Source organism: Lontra canadensis, unplaced genomic scaffold (genome assembly GCF_010015895.1).
Source record: "Lontra canadensis isolate GAN:19392208 unplaced genomic scaffold, GSC_riverotter_1.0 scaffold156, whole genome shotgun sequence".
In the NCBI taxonomy this organism is placed as follows: Eukaryota; Metazoa; Chordata; class Mammalia; order Carnivora; family Mustelidae; genus Lontra; species Lontra canadensis.
Window position 1 is genome coordinate 185021 of NW_022631150.1, and position 27764 is coordinate 212784.

The 27764-nt window shown below is 42.6% G+C and overlaps 1 protein-coding gene across 4 annotated transcripts in view; it reads right to left on the bottom strand.

The window, feature by feature from the left end:
- Positions 1-17761: 17761 nt before the first annotated feature.
- The window catches only part of SGK1 (serum/glucocorticoid regulated kinase 1), a 108456-nt gene continuing 98453 nt past the window's right edge, over positions 17762-27764 (bottom strand). Inside the window, exons 1-12 of one of the 4 annotated variants that reach the window (XM_032844791.1) lie at positions 25603-25792; positions 22515-22590; positions 21999-22074; positions 21507-21611; positions 21314-21397; positions 21065-21196; positions 20690-20802; positions 20228-20351; positions 19685-19780; positions 19141-19296; positions 18946-19035; positions 17762-18539 (exon numbers count right to left, since the gene is read on the bottom strand). In XM_032844791.1, the coding sequence (XP_032700682.1) occupies positions 18372-18539; positions 18946-19035; positions 19141-19296; positions 19685-19780; positions 20228-20351; positions 20690-20802; positions 21065-21196; positions 21314-21397; positions 21507-21611; positions 21999-22074; positions 22515-22590; positions 25603-25636 (1254 nt within the window). In that variant the 5' untranslated portion in view covers positions 25637-25792 and the 3' untranslated portion in view covers positions 17762-18371. Of the gene's footprint in view, positions 18540-18945; positions 19036-19140; positions 19297-19684; positions 19781-20227; positions 20352-20689; positions 20803-21064; positions 21197-21313; positions 21398-21506; positions 21612-21998; positions 22075-22514; positions 22591-22731; positions 22881-23690; positions 24055-25602; positions 25793-27764 lie in introns of those variants that run through there. The other 3 variants (XM_032844789.1, XM_032844790.1, XM_032844788.1) reach the window with 3 other exon arrangements.

Here is a 27764-nt window from a genome sequence, read left to right on the forward strand (position 1 = left end):
TGACTTGTGCTTTAGCTCTAAGACATTTAATCTCTCACTTTCCCTTGTAAAATAGGAATGATAATAGCAACACCAAATGTAACCCAATGCTGAATTTATACAGCACTTATAAGTCTTGGATAAAAAAATAGCTTAGAAAATGTCTCTGCATTACTCACTGGGATAATGGATCAGGAATAGGCTTCCTTTGAAAAAGTTAAACTAATAATACTTTTATTGGATATTTGATCTCAATATTTGTGCCAAAGGCAATGGACATAATACAATTTCTTACGTTGTTTACATTTTTATGACTAAGCCACAGAGAGTTCAAATCGAAACTCTACCTATTTTTGGGGATGGAAAAAAGCAAAACAAAGCAATTATTCATATATCTATGGTAAAATTAAAAGCTTTGGCTTCAGAGAAAATATAATACTTACATCCATTTAGTCAAATGTCTTAAAATAAGGCTGACTTAAAGGGCATGAAGTCAAAGAGTTGGCAAAAATGAGAGACAACTGGGATGCCAGATTTCTTACTGCAGTCCAGGGAGAAAATGGATGGAAGAAGCCAGAGGAAACAAAGGCTTATGGGTCAAGCAGAAACAATCCATCCACAGCAGGTCTCAGAGAGCTGAGCTTGAGGAACAACGGCCAGTCTCTTCTGTAGGTCTGGAGACCTGTTCTATGCCCAGGAACTGTTAGCTCTGCTCCTCTTTGGCCCCAGGAATAATTCCAGATTCCTGGATGTTTTCTCATGGAAAATTAGTTCCAGGTTTGGTTTTGGAAGTTATTTCTCCTCCATTAAGGGTTACTAACAGTTTATTTTATTTTTTTCTACCTAGAATTTAGATGTAATTCAGTGCAACTGGTCTGTAATTTTAGGTGAACACAAGGGCTGGCATGATTGTCTCCAGAGAAAATGTTATGAAATGACCATGTACTTACCTGCTAGCAACTGGGGAGGACCTGCTCTCCACCTGAGCCCAGTAACAATACCACATCAGCCTCAACACAGATCTACATCTACAGTAACTTAGGGTATCCTATCAGAGTGATTCTAGGTTTGGATAACTTCTACCTGAGCAACCTCTGGGTAGGTGCTTGTCAGGGGTGTGTCCTGGGGGTTTGGGGTGGCACAGTTATTCTACCCTCGATGATGACTTTAAATCACCCCTGACAAATGAGAATCTATCCTATTTAACTTTCACTTCTAAGGAAGGACTCTGTTTAGCCATTCCCTAGAATGCATTCCAGAGTTTATTAACCCACAACCCACACTGTCAGAAAATCCTTCTGTGTAAAGGGACTCATGCCCTCTCACATGTGAATTGGAGTGGGATTAGGGGACATGGGGTGAGGAAGGCCAAGGGAATGTCTATTTCCAGAATGTGTCCCAAGCCAATCTGACAGCTGTTTTAATACTAGTTTAAAATAAATGTTCTGGGGCTTTTCCCAGAGAATTCCTTAATCCAGTTTCCCTGAGGATTCTGCTGTGAAACATTGGCGACTGACATCAACAGAGCTCTTATAAGGCCTCTAAGGGAATGGCGCTTGGTCTCCATGTTTCTGCTAGAAGTAGGTTTTCCAAGCCGGGTAACTACAAACATGACACTTTGATATCACGATTACTGAAAAATAGTTAATGGAATGACTTTTCCATTTTCTTGTTATAATCTGATTCTAGAACTCTTCGAACTCTTTCTTTGTTATTTCAAAGAACTCCAATAAACTTGTGTTTAAATAATAATGTTTAGGCAGAAAATTTTAATGGCAGATAAAAATAATAGGCTATGCAGACAGAAAATGCTTGTATACACTTCTAAATGGTTTTGTTTATTCTCAACATCCCAGAAAGACCATCAGAAATGTAAAATATTTGGAGCTGGAAGAAAATGTGGGGGTTAGATGCACAGGTCCCTCCTTGACCCAGTACAACATGCACCCAGTACAGAGTGTAGTGAGTCATTTTATATGTCAACTTGACTGGGCGAAGGGATGCCCAGATAGCTGGGAAAACTTTATTTCTGGGTATGTTTGTGAGGTTGTTTTTGGAAGAGATTAATGTTTGAATAGTAGACTAAGTTAAAAAGATGATCCCTACCAATGCTGGTGAACACCATGCAATCTGTTGACTTGAATAGAACACAAAGACAGAGGGAGGGTGAATTTGCTCTCTTTGCTTAAAGCGGGACATGCATCTTCTCTGGCCCTCTGACATTGGTGCTCCTGGTTCTCAGACCTCCAGACTCAGACTGACTGATGTTGCTGATTTTCCTGGGTCTCCAACCTGTAGATGACAGGTTGTGGGACTTCTTAGCATTCTAGTCACATGCGCCAATTCCTACAACAAATCTCCTTTTATGCATATCTGTACCTATCCTATTGGTTCCATTTCTCTAGAGAACCCTAACACCCAAAGTCATAAGATGGTCAGGTCAACTCCCAAGATCTCACTCCCTCCTCGGATTTGAAGCCAGCCTTTGTGTGATTTCCACTTGTCCTGCCACACAGGACAACAAGAGAAGGCTAATTCTTCCTCCACATGAAATATTAGTGCACAGCTATCTGCACACCCCCTTCAGGCTCACTGCCAACCTACAATGCCTCCTTTCCTAGCTAGACATTTGGTTTTTGTGTATGGTAACTGGTTTCAGTACCTTTCCCACCCCGCTCATTTAATTGGGATGGTTTTCTTGAGATACACTTCTTCTCCTGGTATCACCTCATGAGTAAAAAGAAACAGAGTTGTTTTTCTTTTGAATGCAGTATTTCCGGTAATCAGCCTAAGAGTGCACTTGGTTTTGGGAGACTTCGCTTGTCCTTGACTCATCCTGAGATTGCAATCAATTAAATTGTCTAATTTTCACATGCACTATTAAATCTGATCTTTTCACTTTTACAGTTATTAAATTGACTCTTTAGACTCTCATCTGAAACTTCACATTTACTTTTTACCAATTTCCATTTTTGTCTCTCAATAATCTTCTTGAATTCATACTCTGTCATATATCATGTTATAGCTCCTATTTTTAGTCTCAGGTTTTAACATCAGGCTCTGGACTTGTTTCATTCGTTTGCTTGTTTTGACTAAATGACCAGTTGACATTGATCCAAGTCATATCACCTCTGGTTTTCTAGCAGAGATTTTTTAAAAATGCTCTAAAATATTATACAATTGGGGCACCTGGGTGGCTCAGTGGGTTAAAGCCTCTGCCTTTGCCTCAGGTAATGATCCCAGGATCATGGGATCAAGCCCTACTTCAGGCTCTATGCTCAGCAGGGAGCCTGCTCCACCCCTCCCTCTGCCTGTCTCTCTGCCTACTTGTGATCTCTGTCTGTCAAATAAATAAATAAAATCTTTTAAAAAATTTATTGTACAATTGAATCAGTCATTTGTTCATCTAACAAACATGTATCAAGTAAGCACTTACTATATGCTAAGCATATGGGTGCTAGCATTTTATTTATTTTTTTTAAGATTTTATGTTTTATTTTTTCAAAGATTTTATATTTTAGCCCCGGTGCTAGCATTTTAATAGAGATCAGATAGATAGAGCCTCTGTCCTCTGGAAACTTATACTCTAAGAAGAGACACAAATGAATAATGGCAGAGTCGGTGTGCTGAAGGAAATAAAATAAAGGAGAAGCTTCAGGTAGGGTGGAGGGAGCACATCTTCACCAAAATGCAAATAGGTGAAGAAGTTTTTCAGAAAGAAGGAAGAGCCAATGGAAAGCCCTGAGACAGGTAAGAGCCTGAACACTATGCCTGGGTCCTGAAATGCATGGTCTAGTTTAGTTTCTGTCTATCGGGTTCCATCTATCACCTAGGCCCCTGGGATAGGACCTGCTGGGTATGCTCATGGCTTCGCAAACTAGAGCACCATGAGATGCCTTCCCCCAGAGCACAGCCCTGACTGCAGAAGCCTGGCTGCTCAGCCCAGCCCTCACCCTCACCAGCCTTGCCCCAGCTGTCCCCTGGAAATTGCTGGTTTCCACTCTTATGCCCATTTCATGAAGAATTTTCATCTGAGAGAGACCATGGACCAGGTATTCCAGTCTGAGCTGCCACAGAAACACTGTGAAGCAGTCCTTTTTTGAAAAGCCCTTGTGGCTTTTAGAACTCAGTAGTTGCATGTGATGAGTACAAATACTTGTATGCTATTCCTGCTTCATGGCCCACAGTATGTGGTTGCAGGCATAAGCCTTCCATTAACCTTATTACCTACTTCCAATCTTCTAGTGTCAAACGGTAATGCCAACTCAGCTGCAAAATCATCTGGAAAATTAATATCAAGGTCTAGTGACACCAGTCTCTTTCCCAGATTAGATTTTATTTCCAATTTCCCTTCTTCTTTCCATATCATATTAAATAATAAGCACATGAGCCAAGGAGGAACCACCTAGTGGGCCCTTCTCAGAGGTCCATGTTGCAGAGAGAAAAATTATAAAAATTGAGTCAGAGCTTGAGAATAAAGAAATACTAATAAAAGCTTGGTAACCATGTATTTCCCCAAAGAAGACAATATAAAGTAAGATGAACTTATTTTAAGAGAACTTTTTGATTCTAGTAATGCCCAGGGAAGGATCTGAGCTTCCCCAACTTTCTCTTTAATAATGAGGAGGTTGACATTAGCAGTCTTCAGTTTCCTAATGTCACATAATTTGACTGCCGGTTGACTGAGTATCACACACAGTGAAAGACATTCAGGTCAGAGATGAGCATGTTTCCATTGGTCACTCTCCTGGGTGGGATGCGATCAAAATATGAGGGTCTCTGAGGTCAGCAAGACCTGACTTAAGTTCTGCCTTTGCCATTCATTAGCTCCCTGGAAAAATCATTTATCCTTGCTATTTTCAGGTCTATAACTCAGGGACAGTATACCTGATAAATAAAATAATACATCCACAGTCCCTAACATATGTGTGGGTTCCTACAAAGGTTAGCCCCTTATTCTTTCCTCCTCTCTGAGGTATTCTGGAGCTGTGTGTAGGAATGAGTATGTATTCTGATAACTGGAACAGTATTTGATGCATTTCCTTTGTTCCTATGTAAGATAAGGGAGTTTTCTGAAAGATGGTCTGCATGGCAAGACTTCTAACAATATTGAGAAGTATTTTCTGTCAATATTGTTCAGCTCTTCAGAAGTATCCGGTCTTTTCAATGGTATTTAAAGAGATAAAACCCAGAGGGTTGGAGTCATGGATTTTAGTCCCGTCTCAACTTTTAACAAGTCGTGAGACCCAAGCTAGCTAATTGAGCTTTGTTCCCTCCCTCATCTGACCAATTGAATTTGTAACATCTGCTTTACCCTGACTCTTGGGGCTAGTAAATGAGATTTTAGATATCATCCCTGGATGTGTTTGAAAAATAAATAGCACCTATTTGTATTCTCATATCGCCATGTTATACACTAATGTCTCAAAACTACTAATTTTCTCTTATTTTAAATCTACTTTACAATATTTTCCTCTTTGTTTTAAACTTTGTGCACCATTTTAAGGGTCAGTGAATTTGAACTGATGTATTAAAAATCATGTGGTCTTTGACCACATGATGCTATAAGCAAAGTATTTATTAATCACCTATTATATACCATGTCTGTAATAGTCATGGCTTTCCCTCTTCAGCAGAGGTATTATTATTAGTTCAATTTCACAGAAAATAGTAAGTGTCAGGAGAGAAAATCATTTGTTGAATGTCAAAGAACAGTAAGATATCACAGGACTTAAACCCTGGTGTTTCTGACTCCAAATTCCTCTCCTTCCCATGGTTATCCTATACTGTGGAGAAAACTCCTTTCTTCTTCCTGTGATTGTCAGGTTTAAACACCATTGTAAACCCACTGCACCCCAAACACCTAGATACACATAAGGACAAATTAGATTCTTGCTGCTTTTGGAAAAAGTAAAAGGAAACAAATACTCTCATTTTCTGAGTTCAGGGAGGCAACATTCTTATGGTTACTGAATTATTGTGTATTTCTCTCACTAGATTTGCAAACTCCATAAAGGCAGGGACCACATTCCTTTTTGCTCATCATGGTATCCCTAGCACTGGGCATGACACCTAATATTAATAATATGCAATGGATTTTTATTAAGGAAAAGATATGTGCACTAATGCGTGAATTGCTATAAGAAAAATTTCAAGTGTGGACTCAGCAATTTTAAGTACGACTTACATCAAGAAGGAAACAGCCCTCTCCAACAACATCCCCAGGTTTCCCTCCTGCGTTAAATAATAGCTCCTTTATTAAACAAACAGCTGGGTTGCAACTCTGACAAGAACAGCCACAGAGGATGAAGCATTGCAAGTAAAATATGGGTTTTGCTTTGAACTTTGGCTTTTTTTTCTCATGAGTTTTGAAAATAAAATATAGTGAAAAAACCTCCCATAAACTATTTTTATAAATCAAAAAATATGAAGGAAATATACTAAGTGTGAGCAAAAGGCCTGAGTAACAGACCTATAACACAGGTAGTTTACTGCCTGACAACAGGCCGAAAAAAAAAAAAAAAAAAAAAAAGCAAACATCATTTCGTCCACTAGGTGGCGCTGCAGACTGATATTGATGTTATTTCACACTGTTAAAGGGAATCAGGAAATTAAAAAAGGACGGTCATTCCTTATACGTAAAAACTCCTTTCGTTTGATTCTTACAGCAGTTCTAGGTGGACTATAGAGCATGTATCCCCGTCTCTTAAACACAGACCTTAGACACCATTAAGCAGAAGAAACTGCCTCTCTGGAGATTTGTAACAAATTTTAATGGCTCTATTCACTTTAAAATGGCTCATTCGAATGTGAACAGCATATTCCAAAGTTATTTGCTGTTGAGTTTAGGTTTCTTTCTCCAGTTTCAAGTGTCTGTCTCAAATATTGGCAGTCTTTACGGAAGGGAGACTCAAACAGCTGGCCTGTCCCTTGCAGGCGGTGGCTCTTCCGCTCACTGGCTCAGGAGACTCTGAAGAGGCTTTGAAAAGACAAGGTCTCAGGTGTCAGAAGCAGTGGCTTCGGGGATGGCTCTTCCATTGACTCCAATGGGTGTCAAGTCAGGTAAACTTCTCAGAGCTTCAACTTCAGTGTACATAAAAAGAGAATAACCCTGTTGGCCTCTCCCATCTGATAAGACAAAGCGAGTCAGCTTGTGACCCTGTGAAGTGCTCTGTGGAGGTAGGATGTTCCCGCTTTTCCTGGAAGCTTAATCCATGTTCATTAAAATCCTAATCCCACCTACCCAGTCATCCCCAAACCCCATGCAGAAGACTCTCTCAGCTTTGCAAACCAAAAGGTTCCAACTTGATGTACCTGTTCACTAATTAGCTAATCAATGACTTGATAGTCTTCGATTTTTTTTTTCTATTAGATTTATAGTTTTCTCTTTCATATTTAGGTCTTCCATCCATTTGGTATTTATTTTTAAATGCCTCGTGAAGTAGGGATCCAACTTTTTTTTCTTCATAAAATGAGCTAAATTTCCTAACATTATTTGCTGAGTAATCTACAGTTTCTCTGTTGATTTGTGGTCGCTCTAATCTGATATATCTTATTTATTTACTTATTTAAAAGAGAGAGAGGGAGGGAGACAAGGAGAGCATGGTGGGGGAGGGTAAGAGGGAGAAGCAGACTCTCCACTGAGCAGGGAGCCCAGTGGGAGCTTGATCCTGGGACTGATGACTTGGGCTGAAGGCAGACACTTAACTGACTGAGCCACCCAGGCATCCACTAATGTCATATCTTATATGCCATCTATTCTGGCTCATTTGTCTCTCCATTCACCAACTGCACGCTTCTTTAATACTGTAGTAAGTTAAAGATCTAGTAGATGCCGTTTCCCCTCTTTACCCTCCATTTTCTGTTATAGTGGATCCACTCTTTCATGTACATTTTATATGAAATATTAGTAGATAGTAAGATGTAATCTTTCATATAGATTTTGTAATTGATTGTTAAATTCCCCCTAAACAAACAATATTTTTGGAATCTTTATTAGAAATCTACTGAAACCAATACATAGATTTGGGGAGAATACCAATCTACTGAAATCAGTAGATAGATTTGCAAAATTCTGACATACCATCCATGAACATGGTATTTCTTGTCATGTAGTCAGTCCCTTTAATAGACATAATTTTTTCCTCTACAAAATGGTTGCACATTCTGTTGGATTACTTAATTCTTAGGTACTTTATAATTTTTGCTAGAGATATAAACAAAATATATTTTTTTCTCTTATGTTACTACTGAGTGGAGGAACATTATTGAATTGTGTAGGTAGATACTATATGTGGCAACCTTGCTGAACTCCCCAAGTAGATCCATAGTTTGTTGATATTTTTAGTGTTTCTGTAGAATCACATCATCTGTGCCATTGACAATTTTGGCTTTACTTTCTTGATACTTATACCTCATTTCTTTTTCTGGTCTTTTTATGTTGCTGGATCCTCTAAAACGATGTTAGATATGTTGAAGAGCAATAAGGGTTCACACTATCAGGATCTCTCTCTCTCTCCAGTGTGTGATTTTCATTTAAAATAAGCTTAAAGAAAATCGAGTCGGATGCTTAACAGACTGAGCCACACAGTTGCCCTTATACTTTGCATTTTAAATTGCTTCCTCACACACAAGATTTTATCATGTGAAGGATTAGCAAAATGAAGACCGGTTCTTCATCTTTGATTCTGGGGATTTGATTCCTTGAAAAGCTTCCTGTTTTTAAAGGGGAAGAATTTCAAAAGCAACTCAAATAAACATATACATTAGATGTGTTTAAAAACCAACTTCTACTAACTAACGAACTCTGAGTAGGAAAATCTGTTATGAAAGCCTTAACAGACTCCTAGAGGTCTCAGGTATTCAAATAAAAAGTCATGTAAATTGGTACAGTACAAGGCACGCTGTCTCCTGAGAAGCATCTGAAACTAACTGATCACTTCCTGGTCGGTGAAGCCCATTCTCATACAGCATCTGTCTTGTTGGATCTTTGCACTTGCCTGTGAGGAAAGCAGAAGAGTGAGTTATCAGTGTCCCCATTTTACGGAAAAGGAGATTTACCAAGATGGTGAAGGCAGAACCTGGGCCCAAATCTTCTGACTTATATCCAGATATGCCCCCAACAACCCTGGGTTTCTTCCACAGATCTGACCTTACTGTTGTTAGTGATAATGAAACAGTAAGAACAAAGCTTTTGTGAATGTGTGACTCATTTCTTCTATCTTTAAAGAAAAGGTTGACATGGTACAGTGTCTGTCAGCCTATAGAACACTGTACTACTGTTTTTGTTGGTGAGTTATGTGGCACAATTCACTCTTATTTGATAATATGTGCCTCAGAAACATAAAAGGAATTTAATTTGAAAAGTTTAATAATCCTTTGGGACTATTAGGAAGACCTTGAACTCCGTATAACTGGGACACGGGATTATTTACCTGCATATTGTATTGTAACTCTTCACAATCTGCCTGTTGTAGCTGGAAGGTGGATATGCCTAGGGATATGAGGGGATGTGGTCATTCTCCGTTTTTTTAAAGATACACAGTTGAAGGAGTTGACTGGAAACCGTACTTTAAGCCAGGAAACATCGGAAGAGCTGAGTAGTCCCAGCCTCTCAGCTCCCCCAATCAAGTGCCAAGAGCACTGTTATTTACTTATTTATTGAATTACATTTTTCTATATTCTGACACATATTATCTCAGATCCTTTATAGTACAAAAGAAATGATTTTAGTCCCAATTTGGGAAAGAAGGAAGGAAGGCTCAGGGAGACTAAGAAGTGGAGATGGGTTTCAAAAATTTTTTTGAAAAAAAATTTTTTTAAAAATTTTTTTCCTAATTTACTCTGCTGCCTCTGTCAACCTATCTTTTTTGGCATCCTGTTCATTGGAACTTAGGATAGTTTGGCCAAGCTCATTCTTTATCCTTTTATAGGAGACAGAAAACATTCTTTGGATTATTATAAAACTATACATGATCCATTTTCCCTTGTGAGTGAGTGGGATCCTAAAAAGAGGGCCTTTTGAAAGCTCCTAGATTATACACTAAAAAACCTGCCAGCTTCCTTTCCAAAACTGGTTATGGAATTCTGATGGAAGTTGGGACCCCCGATGTGTGAATATGATTGGGAGCTAGAGACAGTTTCTATCAACCCTGAGGGATGGACTTTGCCATCTAATGCCAGACTCCTGTCCTCGAAGCCCATTTCTTCCCCACTGTTGCGTAGTTGAGAGAAACAGACCTTTCAATCCCCAGTGTTTAGGGTTTTGTTTTTTGTTGTGTTGCTCATAGTTAAGAAATGACAAGAATGCCAAAGAGAGGGCAGTTTCCTAAATTTTGCATAGTTGCATATGAGATTAGACTAGAAAATTCCAAGATGTTTCTGCCCATTAGATTTGTTTTACTTGGCCAACACAAATTTTATTTTTGATCTTAATTATTATTTTAATTTCAAGGCTTTTAAGAGGACATGCATTGTCCCTGACTCCTTGTGTCTTATTCTAAGATGATTTACAAGTCTGGTCCTTAAAGGCGCTGAGTTTATGACCCCTGAACCTAGCACTATTTCTCTCCCTGACATTTTTATGATTCTGTGGAATTGGAAAGGACAGGATAGTTGAGAGGGAGAATGACTTAAAGAAATGTGGGAATGGTTGGAAGGGCAAGTATTATCCCCTAATCAGGTAATGTTTGTGCAGACATTCAGATGTGCCCTAGGCTTGAAGCCGCTCTTCAAGTGACTGGAAAGTCAAGATGGTTTCCAGCTGTTTTAGAAAGTGTAGCTAGAGCCAAGTTGCTGAGCTGTTAGGTTCCAAAGACTGTGGGCAAGGCAAAAATTGTACATTGTTGCAAAGGGCAACCTTGAAAGCCCAGTCTTGTGTCTCAGTGAGTCTACCACTCTGTTTGTTTTTTTTCTGCAACATGAAACCAGATTGCTGTGTTTTCATTCAGCACCAAATGAAAAAGTCTCCGTGCCATGTTAAGCATTCTGTTGCACCAACATTTTTTTAGACACTAGAATCCCATAAGTGAGATTTTGAGCTTCTTAAAAAATATGAACAATTAAGATAACTTAAAAAAAGAAATCAACCATCAGTCAAGACACCTCCTCTGCTCCTGCCTTTAAAATTCTAATTCTGTGTTATTGGAAGGAAGCCTTTATGCTTGTACATGCATACCACAGTTCTGAAAAGATACACCAAAAAGCTTACTATTGGCTATTCCCACTGAGGGGAAGTTGGGGTGGGAATGGCTGGGAGAGGCAACTGTGAAATTATTACTCATTTTAACCCATCATGTTTTTACTTATTTATTTTACCATCAGTGTGTTATCCATTTATAAATAAAGGAAAGCACAGTTTCATTCATTCTTTCCTCCTCCCTGATTATTTCATCTTCATTTTGTTCTGTCTTTAAAAGAGTTGTCACATATATGTTTGATTTGAAAAATTGTGTTTTCTCTAAGTTTATCCCACAGTGTCCATCACTTTAGGTATCCTGTAACTTAATTAGAGGATCAGATCATCACCATATTTCTTTCTCATGATCTTTCAGAGGAAAATATAATCACTGTTTTTAATTTGGACTCCAAGTCATTTCCAGTCTTACTTTAATTAATTTAATTAAATAAACTTTCTAATTTAATTAATTATTGCCCAAACAGATAGATCTGTACTGTACTTCGCTAGCAACACAGCAACACATTTGGAATCGAACAGTTTAGGTCTGGTTGGGGAGGGCAATGATTTTTGCCTCTGGAATGCTACATTAAGAGTGGATATGCCTATTCAAAGTGGCAGTAAAATCAGACTGAGCAGGAGTGTGTTAAAATTATCTAGATGTCATGAACAAATTGGCTGTCACTCATCTGTTTTATATATGTGTATGTAAAGTGACACTATGTTTTTATGCTTATGACCCTTGGCCTACTGTTCACAAGTAGTGATTGTCTGCGTGTATATTCTGTTGGAAACAGTCTGTACCTTGTATATGGTTGTTACAGTATCGTCATCATGCTTGCTGTGATATGCTAGGTGGAGCACAGAACAGACAACACAGAAAACAAGAAACCAAGAACACTACCCTTTGGAGCCCATGGTTTCCAAGGTATCCAAATACACAAACTTATCTGTCCGAACATAATGTTATAGGTAAACACTAAACAAGCATCAAGGATTACCCTAAGTCTTGCTGCCACAGTTTTTCACAGAGAAGATGTGGAAAGCAGAAAAAACATGTATAAATGAAACATGTTTTTATATAACAGGTATGTAAGGCCAAAGTAGACCAAGAAAGATCATATTTAAGCACAAGGGAAGTCTAAGCAATAATCACTAATTGTTCGTTTTGGTGAATGGGTAACAATTTTCATGCAATAAGAGGAAAACACTTAAAGTCAGTCAGAGAAAGACTATTATCATGTGATCTCACTCATATGTGGACTTTAAGATACAAAACAGAAGAGCGTAGGGGAAGGGAGGGAAAAATAAAGAGGAAATCAGAGAGTGAGACAAAACATAAGAGACTCTTAATCACAGGAAACAAACTGAGGGTTGCTTGAGGGGTGGGGGTGAGGGATTGGGGTAACTGGGTGATGGACATTAAGGAGGGCATGGGATGTTATGAGCACTGGGTGTTATATATAATTTTTGAATCACTGATCTCTACCTCTGAAACCAATAATACATTATGTATTAATTAATTGAATTTAAATTAAAAAATAAAAGTACCAAAACAAAACCAAAAAAAGAGGAAAACATTTAACTTCTCAAATTGGGCTTAATTAATTTAGATGAATATATATATATATATATATTTTAAGAATTTTTTTTTAAATTTATTTGACAGACAGATCACAAGTAGGCAGAGAGGCAGGCAGAGAAGAGAGGGGGAAGCAGGCTCCCTGCTGAGCAGAGAGCCTGATTTGGGGCTTGATCCCAGGACCCTGGGATCATGACCCAAGCTGAAGGCAGAGGCTTTAACCCACTGAGCCACCCGGAAGTGTTGTTCTGCTTAACACCAGGTCAACTTTAACATCATTTTGCTCTTAAGACAAGGCTTGAGGCATATGGAATAGGACCTTAGAGGCTTTTTGATGGATGAGGCAAGAAATTTCTTAACAGGATAGGGTACAGATTGGCTTCAGTGTGTAATGTCTTGCCATGGTAATTATGCTTGTTGATCATGTGATTCCTTATGTCTTGGGGACTATGAAGAAACTAATGGGTGACCTTTGTTGTAGATGTTATTATTGCAGCTATGACAGCCACTTCAATAAGTCCATTACCTTATTGAAACAAACTACATTAAATGTGTCTTGTTTTGGATTAATATTTCTTCCTCCATTCCCAATGACTCATTAAACTCCATTGATTTGGGGGTCTTCAAAACATCTCTTTATCTTTTCCTTGTCACCACCAATTGGATGACTGTTAGAAGTCTCCTAGTTGGCTCCCTTATTTCTTCTTCTTTTAATTGAGAAGCCTCCACACACTCCCAGCTCTTGGCAAGTGTCACCAGAGCGCTCCTTCCAATCACTCTCCTTTCTTTGGGGAGAGCCTTCAAATGCTTCCTGTTGCTACTTTACGCATTCTAAACTTCTCTGTGAGACTTTCAGAAACAGCAGTGACAAGGTCCATCTCTCTATTCAAAATGATTCCTCACTGTTTTTTAATATCCTTTTCTCCTATACTCCAGTGAAGAGGAGAGGAAATTGAGAAATGTAATGATTTGAGAAAGAAGAAATTAATTTGCGTTCTTTGAATTCCAATTCCTTCCGGCTTTGTCTCACAGATAACTGTGAAGAGGTAGGTTAGGAGAGAGTTACCACTTGTCAAAAGCTGGAAAGCTGATCAGTAGAGCTGGAATTTGAAATTAAGTCTCTCTGACACCCTTCCTTTTCTCAATATCCCATCTACTGTGCTTATGAAAGCTGCCCCCTCTCTCCCTGACCTCTACCAACCAGCACCGGAAATGTCCCTCTTTCTGCCTCACTTCCAAGCTTCAGTTCTCAATACAACCTATCTGAACACTCCAGATCTCCCTAAGCATCTCTGGCCTAAACTACCTGAAAACTTACCCCTGACCCCAAGTAAGTAAGATGCTTCTCCGTATTCCCATGACAGCCTGTTTTTATTATACTAATTTTTAATAAACATTTTTATTGATACATCACAGAGACAAGTGCACATAAGCATAAAACTTGATGAAATATCAAACAGCAAAACCACTCCCTGAAACCACCAACCATATCAAGAAATTAACAGCAGGCAGAAGACCACCCCTTTCCTGGACCCTCTTGATCATTATTCCCACTCGCCTCCCCTCCCCAAAGGTGGTCATATCCGGACTTCCACAGAGATTCATTTTGTTTGTCTGCTTTCAGATTTTTATATAAGTTAAATCATGAAGTCTGGCTTCTATGTCTGTGACATTTACTCCCTGTAGTTGTATGTACAGATTATTCCTTCATTTTCATTGTAGTATAGTATTCCATTATATATTTTCCAATATATGTTCCATGCCATATACTAATTTATTTTACTATTGGTAGACATTTTGAATCATTCTCATTTGGGGCTGATGTGAATGGTACTAGTATGAACATTACTGCAAATTTTTTATTGACTCTATGTACATTCTTTGTGCATATAAATCATGGAGTGGAACTAGTAGGTCATAAATTATATGTATGATCATCTTTAGTAAATAGTGCCACACAGTTTTCTGAAGTGGTTGTGCTAATTTCTGCTCCCGTGGCAAGGTCTATTTCCAGCTGTGCTTCATCTTCATCAACAACCAACAGTGTCTACATTATAATTGTAAATCCCACCCCCTTTCTCCCTCTCTGCGTAGGATGACACCTGCAAGGTATCTTAGTAGAAGTCAGATGAAATAATAAGTGAATGGCTAACAAACACACAATCATTTGCTCCTCTGCTTTTTGTCACGTTAGGCAGAAAAGCATAATGGTCACAAGCACAGGCTTTGGGGACGGGCCATCATGATTCACCTTCTTACTTCACCACTTACTAATCAGCAAATTACCTGCCTATGCTAGTCTGTTCACTTTTGACATCACAGGGTTGTTTTGAAGATTTAAATAGACTAGACAGGGCTTTGAATACTGTCTGGCATATAGTAAGATCCCCGTAGTCTTAGCTGTTAGTGTTCTCCAATGCTCAGGGCCTGCACCCAGTTAGAGTTCCTACAAATAGAATCAGTTGGTGTAAGAATCTTTGGCATGCCCTCTGTGAAGCCTGCTCCAGGGAACTGATGCCACAGAAGCCTCTGGACTACTAAAGTTCTCTTTATCCCTCATTCAGCACCAGCCAGACACCACCAGTAGATGCCATATCTCCCCAAGTAGATGGGCAAATGCCCTAAGCGAAGTCACTGACTTAGTCTTCATGGTAGCAGTGGTTTCAAAGCCCCATTTTAACTTGTGGGGATCATAGCTCAATACATTCCCCAACCCCATTGTTTGGGGAGAGAACAATGGAAAAGTGTACCGTCCACCTTTGCAACCACGACGCTCAAATGCAGTTTCAAATGTTAGCAGGGATGTACTTACTCTTGTAGATAAAAGATACTTCTCCATGTATGTGACTTGACATTACAGTACTTGGTAAATATTTGCTTTTTTTAAATTGACCCCTTGTTCTTTCTTGACTTCCTTGTTCTTGCCTTGTTCCCTTCCCACCCACTTGTGTTTGATCTAATCTCCTCCTATTTGTGTGACAACCCCGGGGATTTCTCTGCTCTTATCAATTCCCCAAGCAGTACAATGAGATCTTCTACAGTGATGGACTATAAGCCAATAAACCAAATTTCTACCCTAAAGAAGGAAAAAAGCTCTGTCATCTACACCTAGTTGCTCTGACTTATCTATAATTAGTTTGGAGACGCCCAGCCTGTGTTCCGATAAAAATGTGATTTAAGCCACTCTTTGTTCAAGAAGGAATGCGTTACTGTTATTGATAATGAGAATGAAGGAAAGACAGGCAAATATTCTCCCAGTCAGAGCTGGTATCAATCTTTATTAGGAAAATACAGGCTTTAGATTCCCTTTGTCACTCCAGTTGACTTTGGTGTGTGGGCCTGGGAGGGGATTTAATGTATAGCTAGTGCCTGTAGGTTCAACAGTATCTCAAATGCGGGGGTGGGGGGTGCCCACCTTCAACAAGAAGTCATTGACTCATTTCGATCCCCTTGCTTAAGTGGAATGCTGGCAGGAAGTCATCTCCAAATACCTGTCCAGCCCTTAGAAGCCCTGGAAGGAGATGTGTTGGGGGAGAGGGTGTGTGTGTGGAAAGTGAGATGTAAGCAGCAGGATTAAGGGGGAGAAGGTCACAGCTTCCCTGGGGAGAATCCCTGAGCAAATCGGGAGCTCTTAGAGGTAAAGGCAACAGCAGTCCGCTGTTTGAGGACTCCCTGTTTGCCAGGAATTTGTGTGAAAGGCCTAGAAAAGTGAGAAAGTACAATTAATTTGGACTCAAAATGATGATCTCTTAATATCTTTAGTATCTTCCCTTCTTCCTCAGTAGATATTCCTGCGGGATGGGTCCCATGAGTGGCCTCTGCACACCAGACCCAGGGGCAGCAGGTTTAGCTCAAAAGGCTTCTGGGCTAAGCCAGGGACTGGCTCCTCAGGGGTCCCTCTCTGAGCTGGCCCCGCACTCTGTTCAGCTCTGGGTGCTCTCAGAAACCTAAAGTCCTGCCAGGTCAGCTTCTTGGGAACGTCTCCCTTTATGACCAACATCCCCACCCTCTTCAGCGGCATTCTGCTGGCAGACTAGTATCTTCCTTTCCATTTTAACACGCTACTTTATTTAAAAAGTTTGCCTTTTCCATGAGGCTCCTTAAGGGCAGAGATCTGTGTGCTTTGCCCACTGCTATATTCCCAGCACTCAGGGCAGGGCTTGGCCCGGAGGAGGCACTCAGATTAGTTGTTGAAAAGAAATACCTGTTCTTTAGGCAAGCCAAACGTCAGGACCAACAGCCAACTTCAGAGGGTAGGTGATAAACATAGGGAACCTGGCTTTGTGGCTGTCCTTGTGAAACAGATTTGTACATTAAACGGGTTTGTTTGGATGGATTTGTGAATGACTGACATCATAAAATACTAAGACCTGGGAAGATAAACTGGCTTTGAGACCACTCTATGCCCCCTGGAGTCTGAAGTAGCTACTGTTGGAGGCCAACCACTGAGCTGTAAAGCACAGCAGCATTTCCCAGGTTTATAAATTTTAAAGGGACCCTTGATTACCCCCCCACCCCATCCCAACCGAGATATACAAAATAACACACATGACACAATTTGCATAAATATTTTTCAAGGTTTTATTGCAAACCAAAGTTGGTTTATCACACACAAAAAAAGTTGTGTGGTGGTGGGGGGAGGAATTGTACATATTATAACCATGTTAATTACAGTACATTAAAATGGTGGTTTACATTACAAATAAGCCTGTAAGTTTAAATATACTAGTGTTATAACCCAATGTACAGACTTTCTTTATACAATACATACAATTATCAGGAATGCAAAAAAAAAAAGAAAGAAAGAAAAACATAAATAATGCCCATTTTACAGGTGACATTTTAAACAATGAAAAATACCAGGCTTTGACCGACAACTGGGGCATTGGTCCATAAAAACCCTTTCTAAAAATAGAAATATTTGTAGCAGCAATGCTTTCTTTAAGCATCTGGATACAAGTCATTGCAAGACCATTTTCAATAAATTTTCGTTATTAACTGTATCTTACAAAAAAAAAAAAAACAAAAAAAAAACAACAAAAAAAACAAACGGTCTACACGTAAATTTATCTTCCAAATATGGAAGAAACGAACAATGTCCCACATTGTAGTGTCCTGCAAGTGTCACATTGAGGCTTAGAACGAAATCCGTCTGGGATCAAGCATACCACACTCATACCACTGTTCACACAGGAAATCCACAAGGAAAAATAAAGAACTGAAACACTCTGCAAAAGGAAAAGCTTTGGAGCTAACACGATCTCATCGGAAAAGGCACATTTCGTAAGATTCGTTATCACGGCCCAGACGGACCCTTCCGAAAACCCTTCTCAGAACCGCGTCACCCACTAAGACTACTGCCATCTGTCCAAGGCGGCACGCAATGCTCAGAGATAGCACCATGTTGGAAGGAAGAATAAAAATGAAAACCTCATGAGCTCACTGAGAGGAGGGTGTGCTCTTCAAAAAGCTTCCAGCAAACAGTGTGCAATAAGATTGCCAAGATGTGCAAGCTTCCAGAGATGTGCAAATTCTCTTGTAAGATGTCCTGTCAGCCGGCAGCTCCGCCACGAGGCTAACTAAAAACGCTTACGGACACACATAAAATCCTTCAAGACCAACCTCGAGGACTGTTCAGAGGAAGGAGTCCATGGGAGGGGCGTAGGAGAAGCCCAGGAAGGCCTCGGCCGCCTCCTGAACGCTGGCTGTGAGAAGGATGCTGTCGGGAGACCTGCCGATGGAGTTGGGGACTGGCTCTTCGGTGAACTCAGGATCGAAGTGCCGCAAGTCGCTAGGTCCACTCTATGGTGGAGAAAAAAAAAGGACACTCAGTGTCAAGAATTCTGTGTGTAGACAAGACATGGAAATTCTCATTTTGGGGCTTTAAATACTGGAACTCCAGTCTTTGGCGTACTATATGGAGACTCCCATAGTAACCCTCCATTTCAGGCACAAAGCCCACAGGCCACACAAAGTTTACATGACAAGGAGGGTGTTCCCTTTTTATCCTTTGGTACTTTAATCGACGAATGTGTGGAAAGGTTATGCTAGCTTGTGGGACAAAAATTCTACCTTTTATCTAGGTAAAATAATGATTTGTGAATAAAAGATCTGCCAATGTCTTCCTTGAAGGCCCTCTTCTCCCGACCACCAATCCTGATTTCAAGAAGCACCCCTTGGACCCTCCTAGACTCAGAAAGACACTCACCACATTTGGGTTAAAAGGGGGCGTAATCTTCTTGTTAATGAGATCATCCCAGTTAATTAGGGAGAAGAAGACATGACTCTTAATCTCCATCTGTGGAGAAGAAACAGATGAATTTAGACAGGTGGAATTCAGGAAGGGCAGTGGGGTCCAGGCAGCTTCCCAGAGAGCCCAGGAGAACAGGAAAAAGTTACTCACAAAGTCGTCCTTGGCGCCCAGCCTCTTTGTCCTGTCCTTTTGCAGGAGGCCCTCCAGGAGGTGTCTGGCAGAGTTGGTAATATTTGGCTTCAGCTGGAGGGGCTTGTTCAGAATGTTGTCGTACATCTCAGCTGTGTTGCGGCTGTAGAAAGGAGGCTGAAAGAAGGGGGAAAATGCTCAGTTGGAAGGTTTGTACAGCAAGCACCACACCAACAGAGAAAAAGTCTTCAACTAGATTAAGCTAGATCTGACAAAGCCTTTCCCTTAATAGATTCTTTGCCCTGGATTTTGAAACTATTTTGGGACCCTTATCAAGGAGTAGATATCTGGTGGAAGGTGAATTTACAAAAGAAAAATTCACTAAGAGCTTACTCTAAAACACTTATAAAATAACCAATGGGCTTCTCTTATCAGATGCTGATAAGCTTAGTGATAAAGGGGCAAAATACAATGACCAGATGTGCAATGGGGCTTGGGTGCCCAGGTAAGTCTGGACTTATGAAACCAGGAGGAAGATTCCATAGCTCTCAATGCACCTACTCACCAGGCCATATAGCATCTCATATAAGACGGCCCCCAGGCACCACCAGTCCACTGTCCTGTCATAAGGTTGCTTGTGGAGCACCTCAGGTGCGAGATACTGAAACACAAAGCCAGAAGACAGAGTTTAGAAGACTGTGAAACAGCGCAATCCCACAACCAGGCCTGCACTTTGAAAGGGCTGAGACCCTGGACCCACTTCCAGGATACATTTCTTTACATTACTTCCCAATAAAACTGCGGGACTTGGGAGGCTGACTGGCCAGGTATGGGTGCTGATATTTAAGAAGTGACTGGGCACCCAACGGATCGCTTACTTGGAATTTCCAACCTTTCATGACATGGCTTTTGCAAACAGCTGGTCTTAATGAACGCAACATAAGGCCTTGGGATTTCTCATGCTGCATCAAACAGCACATATTTCCCTTGAACTCAACTGGACTGAGAAACCTCCGAGAACAACCCACCCTTCTGGTAGTTTCAGTATTTTTGCACTTGGCTCTCCCAGGAAGGGGCAGACAGGACACCAAATGGACAGCGTTCCTACCTCGGGCGTGCCACAGAAGGTGGATGTCGTGCCATTGTGTTCGATGTTCTCCTTGCAGAGCCCAAAGTCAGTAAGGACAATGTGTCCCTGTGAATCCAGCAGAATATTCTCTGGTTTTAAGTCTCTGCAAAAAACCAAAAAAGTTGTGTAAGTTAATTTCATTTCATAAGAAAGCCTCTGTGAAAATAATAGCTTGGGTTATTAGAAGCATTTTCAATTCACTGTAGCTGTATAGTGAATTAAAAAAAGGGAGTCCTTGTTCTGCTACTCTATTCTGGATTAGGGACAATCCTAGCCAGCTAGTTCCTGGTGGCATGGAGTCAAGGCGGCTCCCATGCTGAAGGATCTGGTTTTAGGTGACCGAGCTGTACAGAAATACAAATTATTTTAAGGCTCTGCGGAAGGCTAGAGCTCAGTCTCCTTTCTACACGGAAAGGTAACCTTGAGAGCTCTCTAGCTTACCTATAAACGATGTTCAGAGAGTGCAGGTAACCCAAGGCACTGGCTATTTCAGCAGCATAGAAGCGAGCCCGTGGTTCCAGGAAGCAACGTTCCCTCTGGAGATGGTAGAACAGCTGCAGGAGACAGAACAAAGTTAGGCTGGGTTGCCAAGGCTTGATAACAATGCATTTAATTAATCTCGACATATACAGCTAAAGGGGACAATTGCAGGAAGCGGCCTTAAATAGTCTATTAACTATTTGCAACCTTCAGGTTGAAGGAAAGGCTAATTCTGGTAACTTTTCCCCCCTATCATTGAAAAACTTTCCTCTCCAACTAAAACCAAGAATGCTGTGCCCAGACACTCAAAGGTTAGCTCATATTCCTGCCACTCACCTCTCCACCGTTGATGTAGTCAAGGACAAAGTACAATTTGTCAGCAGTCTGAAAAGAGAAGTGGAGGCCCACCAGGAAAGGGTGTTTCACATTCTTCAGCAGAACATTCCGTTCCGACATAATATGCTTCTCCTAGAAAAAGGACAATTAAGATTTAGTGGCAAATTTCAACTTGGTACCAGAATTCCAAGGTAAAACCATTCAATGAATGTCTATCTCCAACTCCCATCCATCCAGCGCATTCCATACCTCCTTCTTTTTCAGGATGGCTTTCTTCTGTAAAACTTTGACTGCATAGAATACTTCTTCTGCTTTGTGTCTTGCTAGAAGAACCTGGAATTTCAATTAAAAAAAAAAATCATTTTGCTATCTACACCCAGGGAGAATGTAAAATGAATGCATGAAAGACTGTAAGTCATGAGGTCTTCAGATCTGACATTACCTTCCCAAAACTGCCTTTTCCAATCACTTTCAAGAAGTGAAAGTCAGATGGTTTAGCGTGAGGATTGGATGATGGGCCAAGGTTGATTTGCTGAGAAGGGCTTGGCTGGAAAAGAAAATGTTTTCTTTTAATACCTTGCTTCAAAGGAAGACAATGATAAAGGACAGACAATGTAAAATGTGTTACATCTGCAAATGACTGAGGCAAGTCACCACCACCCCTCCCAGACTCAACCAAGACTACTGTATGGGAGTATGGAAATTGTACACAATTGTTGTACCCAGATAAGACTTTTAGGCAATAGGCCTTTTAAAATACTTCACTGACTCAATAGTTAAATAACTGCTTATGTCACTTGTTACGCCATTAACTAGGCATTCCTGCCTTGATACTAATTTCTAGAAATGCTATTGTAATCCATTGATGTAGGAATACTAACTGACTCATTTACAAGATTCCTCTACAGAAGCATCACAAAGAGAGAATACTTACTGGAGGAGAAGGGTTGGCATTCATAAGCTCAGGCTCCTGAGGTTGGGAGATTTTCAAAATGGACTGAACTTCAGGGCTGCAGAGAAAAAAACAACTTAGAACTTCCTTAACTCGACACGAGGGGGCACACTAACACCAGTAGTAAGTTTCAGGCTCAATTGCCTCTTCCCCCGCCCCTTCGGAGCATTTCAACTAAAAACACCCAAAGAAGTAACTCAGTTAAAGAAAATAATAAACCCAGTTAAATACAAGGATGAGGGTTGTTCTTCATGTAAACAGGGGGTGAATTAAGCCAACATGAAACTCTTTATCTTTCAGCTCTAGGACAGGCCAAATGAGCACATTAGTTTTAACATTTAAAATGTTTACAATTGGGACTTAAAACAGAAAAGGGTTCCCAACCTCCGGGAGGGTTTCAGCTTTCTGATCAACCTTCTGATGAGATGTGTCTTTAGGGCTGGTAAAATGAAACTTTACTACTAATTTTTATTTCTCCCAATCCTCCCCAAAACTTACTGTTTGCATGCATAGGAGTTACTGGCAATCTTCTGAATAAAGTCGTTCAGGCCCATCCTCCTCTGTTTCATGAAAGCTGTGAATTAAGAGATGAGAAATAAATAAATGTCTAGATGCCTTCATAACGTCCGACGCCACACAAACTAATCTGATGCGCGACCCTAAAAACATGTCCCCTTCGCGTGTCCTAGAAGTTCAGTAAAATTCCTACACTCACCGATGAGAATTGCTACCATTCCCCTCATTCTGGAGTAAGTGAGGGTGCCCCTAGCAGCCTCGGTTTTCACCGTCATCTCCGCAGAGAGAGCGCGGCGAGTCGTTGGTGACGGGAGACCGGCTCAGCCAACACTGCCCGCGCGCCGCGCCGCCTGCTTTATAAGCCCTGAGCCGCCGCAGGGGCGGGGCCCACGAGACAATGCGGAAGAGGCCCCGCCCAGTCCCCGCCCCAAGCCCCGCCTTCAGCGGCCGCGGCGCCAGGCAGGCTTCTCCTTGGCGGGCAGTGGAGGGCGGTTCGGACCCCGGCCCGAGGGCGAGCCCGGGGCGGGGGCGGCGGGCGCGGGGACTGCCCGGGAGGCCGAGCCCGGGGCGGGGGCGGCGGGCGCGGGGACTGCCCGGGAGGCCCGACGCGGGACTGTTATCTGCCTCTCTCCGCTCGCCGGCAGAGAGAAGGAAACCGCAGGCGGAGGGGGCGGGGGCAGGGAGAGTCCGGGGTAATTTTCCACCTTTCTCATTTATTCCGCCCAGCTAGGAAATCAGAGTCGCGGCACAGGGCGCTTTTCGCCCGGTGCTCCGCCAGCGGGTGGCTCTGTGCCCGCTTAAGTTAGTCAAACACTGACTGCCGATTTCCTCCCGGTACCGGAGCCGGCCCTCTCCCCTAACTCCCCAGCAGCCTCATCAGCCCCCACCCGGCGGCCGTGCACCACCAGCCGGAGGTGTCCGTCGGGCGAGGGTGGCCCCGCGCGCCCTCATCTGCGGGGTCACCGTGGGTCCGGGACAACCGGTGGGACCCCCGCTTTCGCCGCCTTCTCTCCCGGCTTCAGTTCCTTCACCCTGCGAAAGCGCACCCTCCACCCCCACTGGACACCCCCCCCGCCACGCCGCCCGGCTCCTACTCGCGGGAGCCGAGCGACTAGCGGCGGAGCGGGACGGTCCCCGCGTGGCAGGCGCGGCGCTTACCCAGGCCAGTCAGCAGGAAGGACTCGCTGCGTTTCTGCGCCTCGGCCCTCTTTTTGTGGCGGGGCCGAAGCAGAGACTCGAGCCGGGCCCTGGTCAGCGCGCCCTGCATCTCCCCCATGGGCAGCGGCGGCCGGGCGCGCAGCGGGCGAGGGCGACAGGAGAACACTGACGTTTCCTTGAAGGAGCCGCCGTGACTCAGGCCGGGCAAGATTTCCTGCCCCGAGACCCAAAACAAACAAATGGCCCTTGTGCACCGCCGAGCCGCTTCCGAAAACGCCTTTTTTGTGCTTTTGGCCAAAGCCAAGCAAGGCTGCAAAATCCCAGAACTTGGAAGCGGAGGAAGGAAGGAAAGAAAGAGGGAAGGGGGAGGGAGAGGTCAGGAATGTGTAGGGGAGGGGGCGGAAATAAAATTCGTCTCTGCACTAAAGAAAAAAAAAAGTACAATCCGCATTTCACTTTTTACCCCCCCCCATCTTTGAGAACATTCTGTCCGTTCCGCATGTAATTTTTTCCCCCTTGCATCTTTAATCTCCGCCATGCCAAGAACACGTGAAGAAGTGGCAAGTTCGGGGAGTGGTGGCTCCGCGCAAGGCTCCGACCTGGCGTGACCCCGGGCACCGGCGACTCCCCATTCCCTCTCCCGCTCTCCCACCTGACAACGTAGCAAGGTCGCGTTACATTGTCTTTAAAACCCTCAGTTTGTCCTCGTCTTCCCCGGCCCTTCTCCGGTTTATTCCAGGGCTGACCCGGGAGTCTTCTTACAGTTTAACCACCTTGCTCTTTCTCTCGAGTCCCAGTTTATCTGGGACTCGAGCATTCGCGAAAGATTAGCCGAGTGCCTGCGCTCCAGAAAGCGGAGGAGAGAGGGAGGCTCGGCAGAGCGGCGGAGCGGTGCCTTCCAGTAACGCCGCCGCTGGGAGATGCCTGGGCGCTGCAGTCTGACCGCGGCGCGAGGACTCCGGCCAGCGCTGGCCGGGGAAGCCAGGAGCACAGCAACTGGGCCAGAGCGGGAGACGGCGGCAAGTTACCAAGGTTGCAGGGCCCGTACCTGGCGCTTGCCGGTGCTGTCTGCGGTGGCCTGCCCTGCCGTGACCCCTGACTGTCAAGGGCCCTGCCATCCTTGGAGTTGCATACTGGGTCTGACACCCTCTGAAACACCAGCTGTCAAACCAAGAATAGCCTGTGAAGCGGGTTTTCTTTCGTCCTGGGCAGGGATTTGTTTTGCAGGCACAACCACCTCATTTGCCCTAATATGATCTGTAGCCTCAGCTGCTTCTTGGTTTGCTCAGTTGCAACAGCTCCAGACTGGGAGAAGGGAACACACATCATCTCTCCTGGAGAGTGGCTGGGAAATGTTGCTCAGCACCCACCTAAAAAAGCACTTCTCAGGTACCTGAAATTGACGCTCCAACCTCAGGCAGGGTTTAGGAAACTTCAAATCACAGTAACTGGCCCATTACTGCTTCCTCTTCCATGGATTCTTCAAATAATACGACTTTGTTACTGCTGATGGCCCCCATACTCCGTGTTCCACTTCAACTAGCCCAGCCAGTCCCTGCTCCCACACCATGTAGCCCTGTTTTAAGCCAGCAAATTTGCATTGGGTGTTATACGCAACCCGTGAATCACTGATCACTACATCAAAACCTAATCTGTTGGCTAATTGCGCTTAATAAAAAGAAAAGAGAGCAAATTTTGCAAAGACTGCACAGAAACACCAGCCTGCACCAAGATTTCTGCTTGTTTGGTCTTAAACCATGAAGCTGAGAAACCTTCCATCAGACGACCCCCCCACCCCCGCCCACTGCATCCCCACCTCTTGTGCCTTCCCCAGGCCCAGAAACCTCAGATCCTCTAAAGTATCTTCCTTTTACCCATTCCCTCTGAATTAAAGTAATAAAAGTACACAAACCTTTCAAAGGGGATTTTAGAGCTTCCTCTTTCATTCTTCAGGTTGCCTAGGATATGAAGGTTGGGGATTACTTTCTGGAGGTTGGAGGTAGAGCTCAGTTATGGTTGGAACAGCCTCCCTGCTATGTGCCTGATAAGGCTGAAAACTGAGATGACAGGGAGCAGAAGAGTCAGAGGCAGCCGTCCTCTGTTAGGCACCCCACTTTATATGAAGGCAATTTACATACAGGAAGGGAGCGAGCTGCAAAGTTCAACACTGGGCCATTTATTCTCTCCATTGCAACATCACTCAGAAAATTACAGTACTCAGCGTCCTGACTTTATTACACCCCCAGCAAGACACACAAGAAATGTAACTTGACTGATTATCGTTACAAATCAATCCAGAAAAAATTCAAAACACATGCAGAGCCTTCATATTTTCAAAGATGCTCTGTCACGTGCATTCCAGAAGGAACGTGGAATTCAAGTTAGAGGGCTCTAACAGGAATAGAGAAGAGGCACAACCGTATGATTTGTGGTTGGAACAGAAAAGGAACGTCTGATGTTCTCCTTCCTCCCCCTACCCTAATGTTCAGCAGTTGGAGACGGACGGTCTGCTAAACTTATCATTTAACGTAGAGACTCAAGTTGTTGAGACTGGCTTTTCTTCCAACCGGATACCTGAAGGGTGGAGCAGGCGCCCCCAGTTCTGTCCCAGCAACCTACTAAGACTTCCGAACAGGAAGGTGACACACAGCGGCGGGTGGATGGGGTAGGGGGAGTTGGGGAGGGGGAGGGGGGACAGTGTGTGACCCGTGCCTGTTAACTCTGTACGGGCTTTGGGTTGCCCTGTGGACGCTATTCAAAGGCTTGATCTGGTCTTCCTTCCCGTCGCCAGCCTCTTTCTTTGGTCCAGGTCGTCTTCCTAGGGAGGAATCCGGCCCCTTTCCTCTTATTCCCTGGTGGCGAAGTGGTCAGAGTTGCGTCACCAAATTGTGCTTGGAAATGCAACCCAGAGGGCGATCGTGTTCTCTGGCAGAACCACTCTGGCATGCAGAATTTCCCCCACTTCTCCTGAGGTTTAATCAGTTCCAGGTAATTTCTCTACAACACCTTGTGCAGTCACAGAAAATACAGATGGCTTGATAGGAGGTAGGCTAATTACCTCCCCACTCCTCCAAGCCAGTAATCTCATTTATGCCCCATAGTGGGGAAACTGCAATCAAAACACTCAAATGGAAATGATTCACCAAGATATAAAGTTTGCATTGAAACAAATCATTTTCCAGTGCATGTGTATTTTAATGCTTCAGAAAATCATTTAGTTCTTCTACTTTAATTTTCCTTAAGGAGGGACTGTAAATACTGAAACCTGAAAGCTTTATGAAGATAGGACCCTTTTCATTTTTTAATTCACAGGCTCAGAAAACAAATTCCTGGTATTTCTCAACATGTGAAAGCGAATATTTTGAATTTTTTTTTTTTAAGATTTATTTATTTATTTGAGAGAGAGAGCAAACAAGGGGGCAGGTAGAGGCAGAGGGAGAGGGAGAGAGAATCCTCAGGCCAACGCCCTTCTGAGCGGGGAGCCCAAAGCTGAGCTCCATCCATGACCCTGAGATCATGACCTGAACAGAAACCAAGAGTCAGACGCTTAACCGACTGAGTCACTAGGCGTCCCCAAAAATATTTGTATAAGGACTTAGCTCTTCAACTACTTCTTAAGTGTGTTAGCTCTGTAGTGTCTTCATTTCCTAGTTAGAATACTTTCCATTGATAAAGGCAATATAATTGTTTTGTATTGCCCAAAGGGCCAAAAATTCTAGAACAATTATGTGCACAGTTTGATTGATTCTTTCATTGATGCTTATAGAATCCTTTTCCTGAACCATCACCAAAAAAAGTATAAACACTAAAAAACATAATTATTACTCCAGAGAGTGAGTAAATGCATCAGTTTTGTTGAAGGTTGTCACCAAATGCACGCCCCCACCTTTTTTTTACAGTATTCATCAAACAGAAAAAGATGACAGCAAATAAGTTTGTTCACAAGAGCTATTGTAGGTAAGGAATCAGCGATGGTAGTTAAAAAGAGTCTATAGACCACAAATTCTATAGTGATTACTATGTTCGGTGCTCTTAATTGTTGAAAGTGACAGGCATAAAGAAGGTAAGGATGAG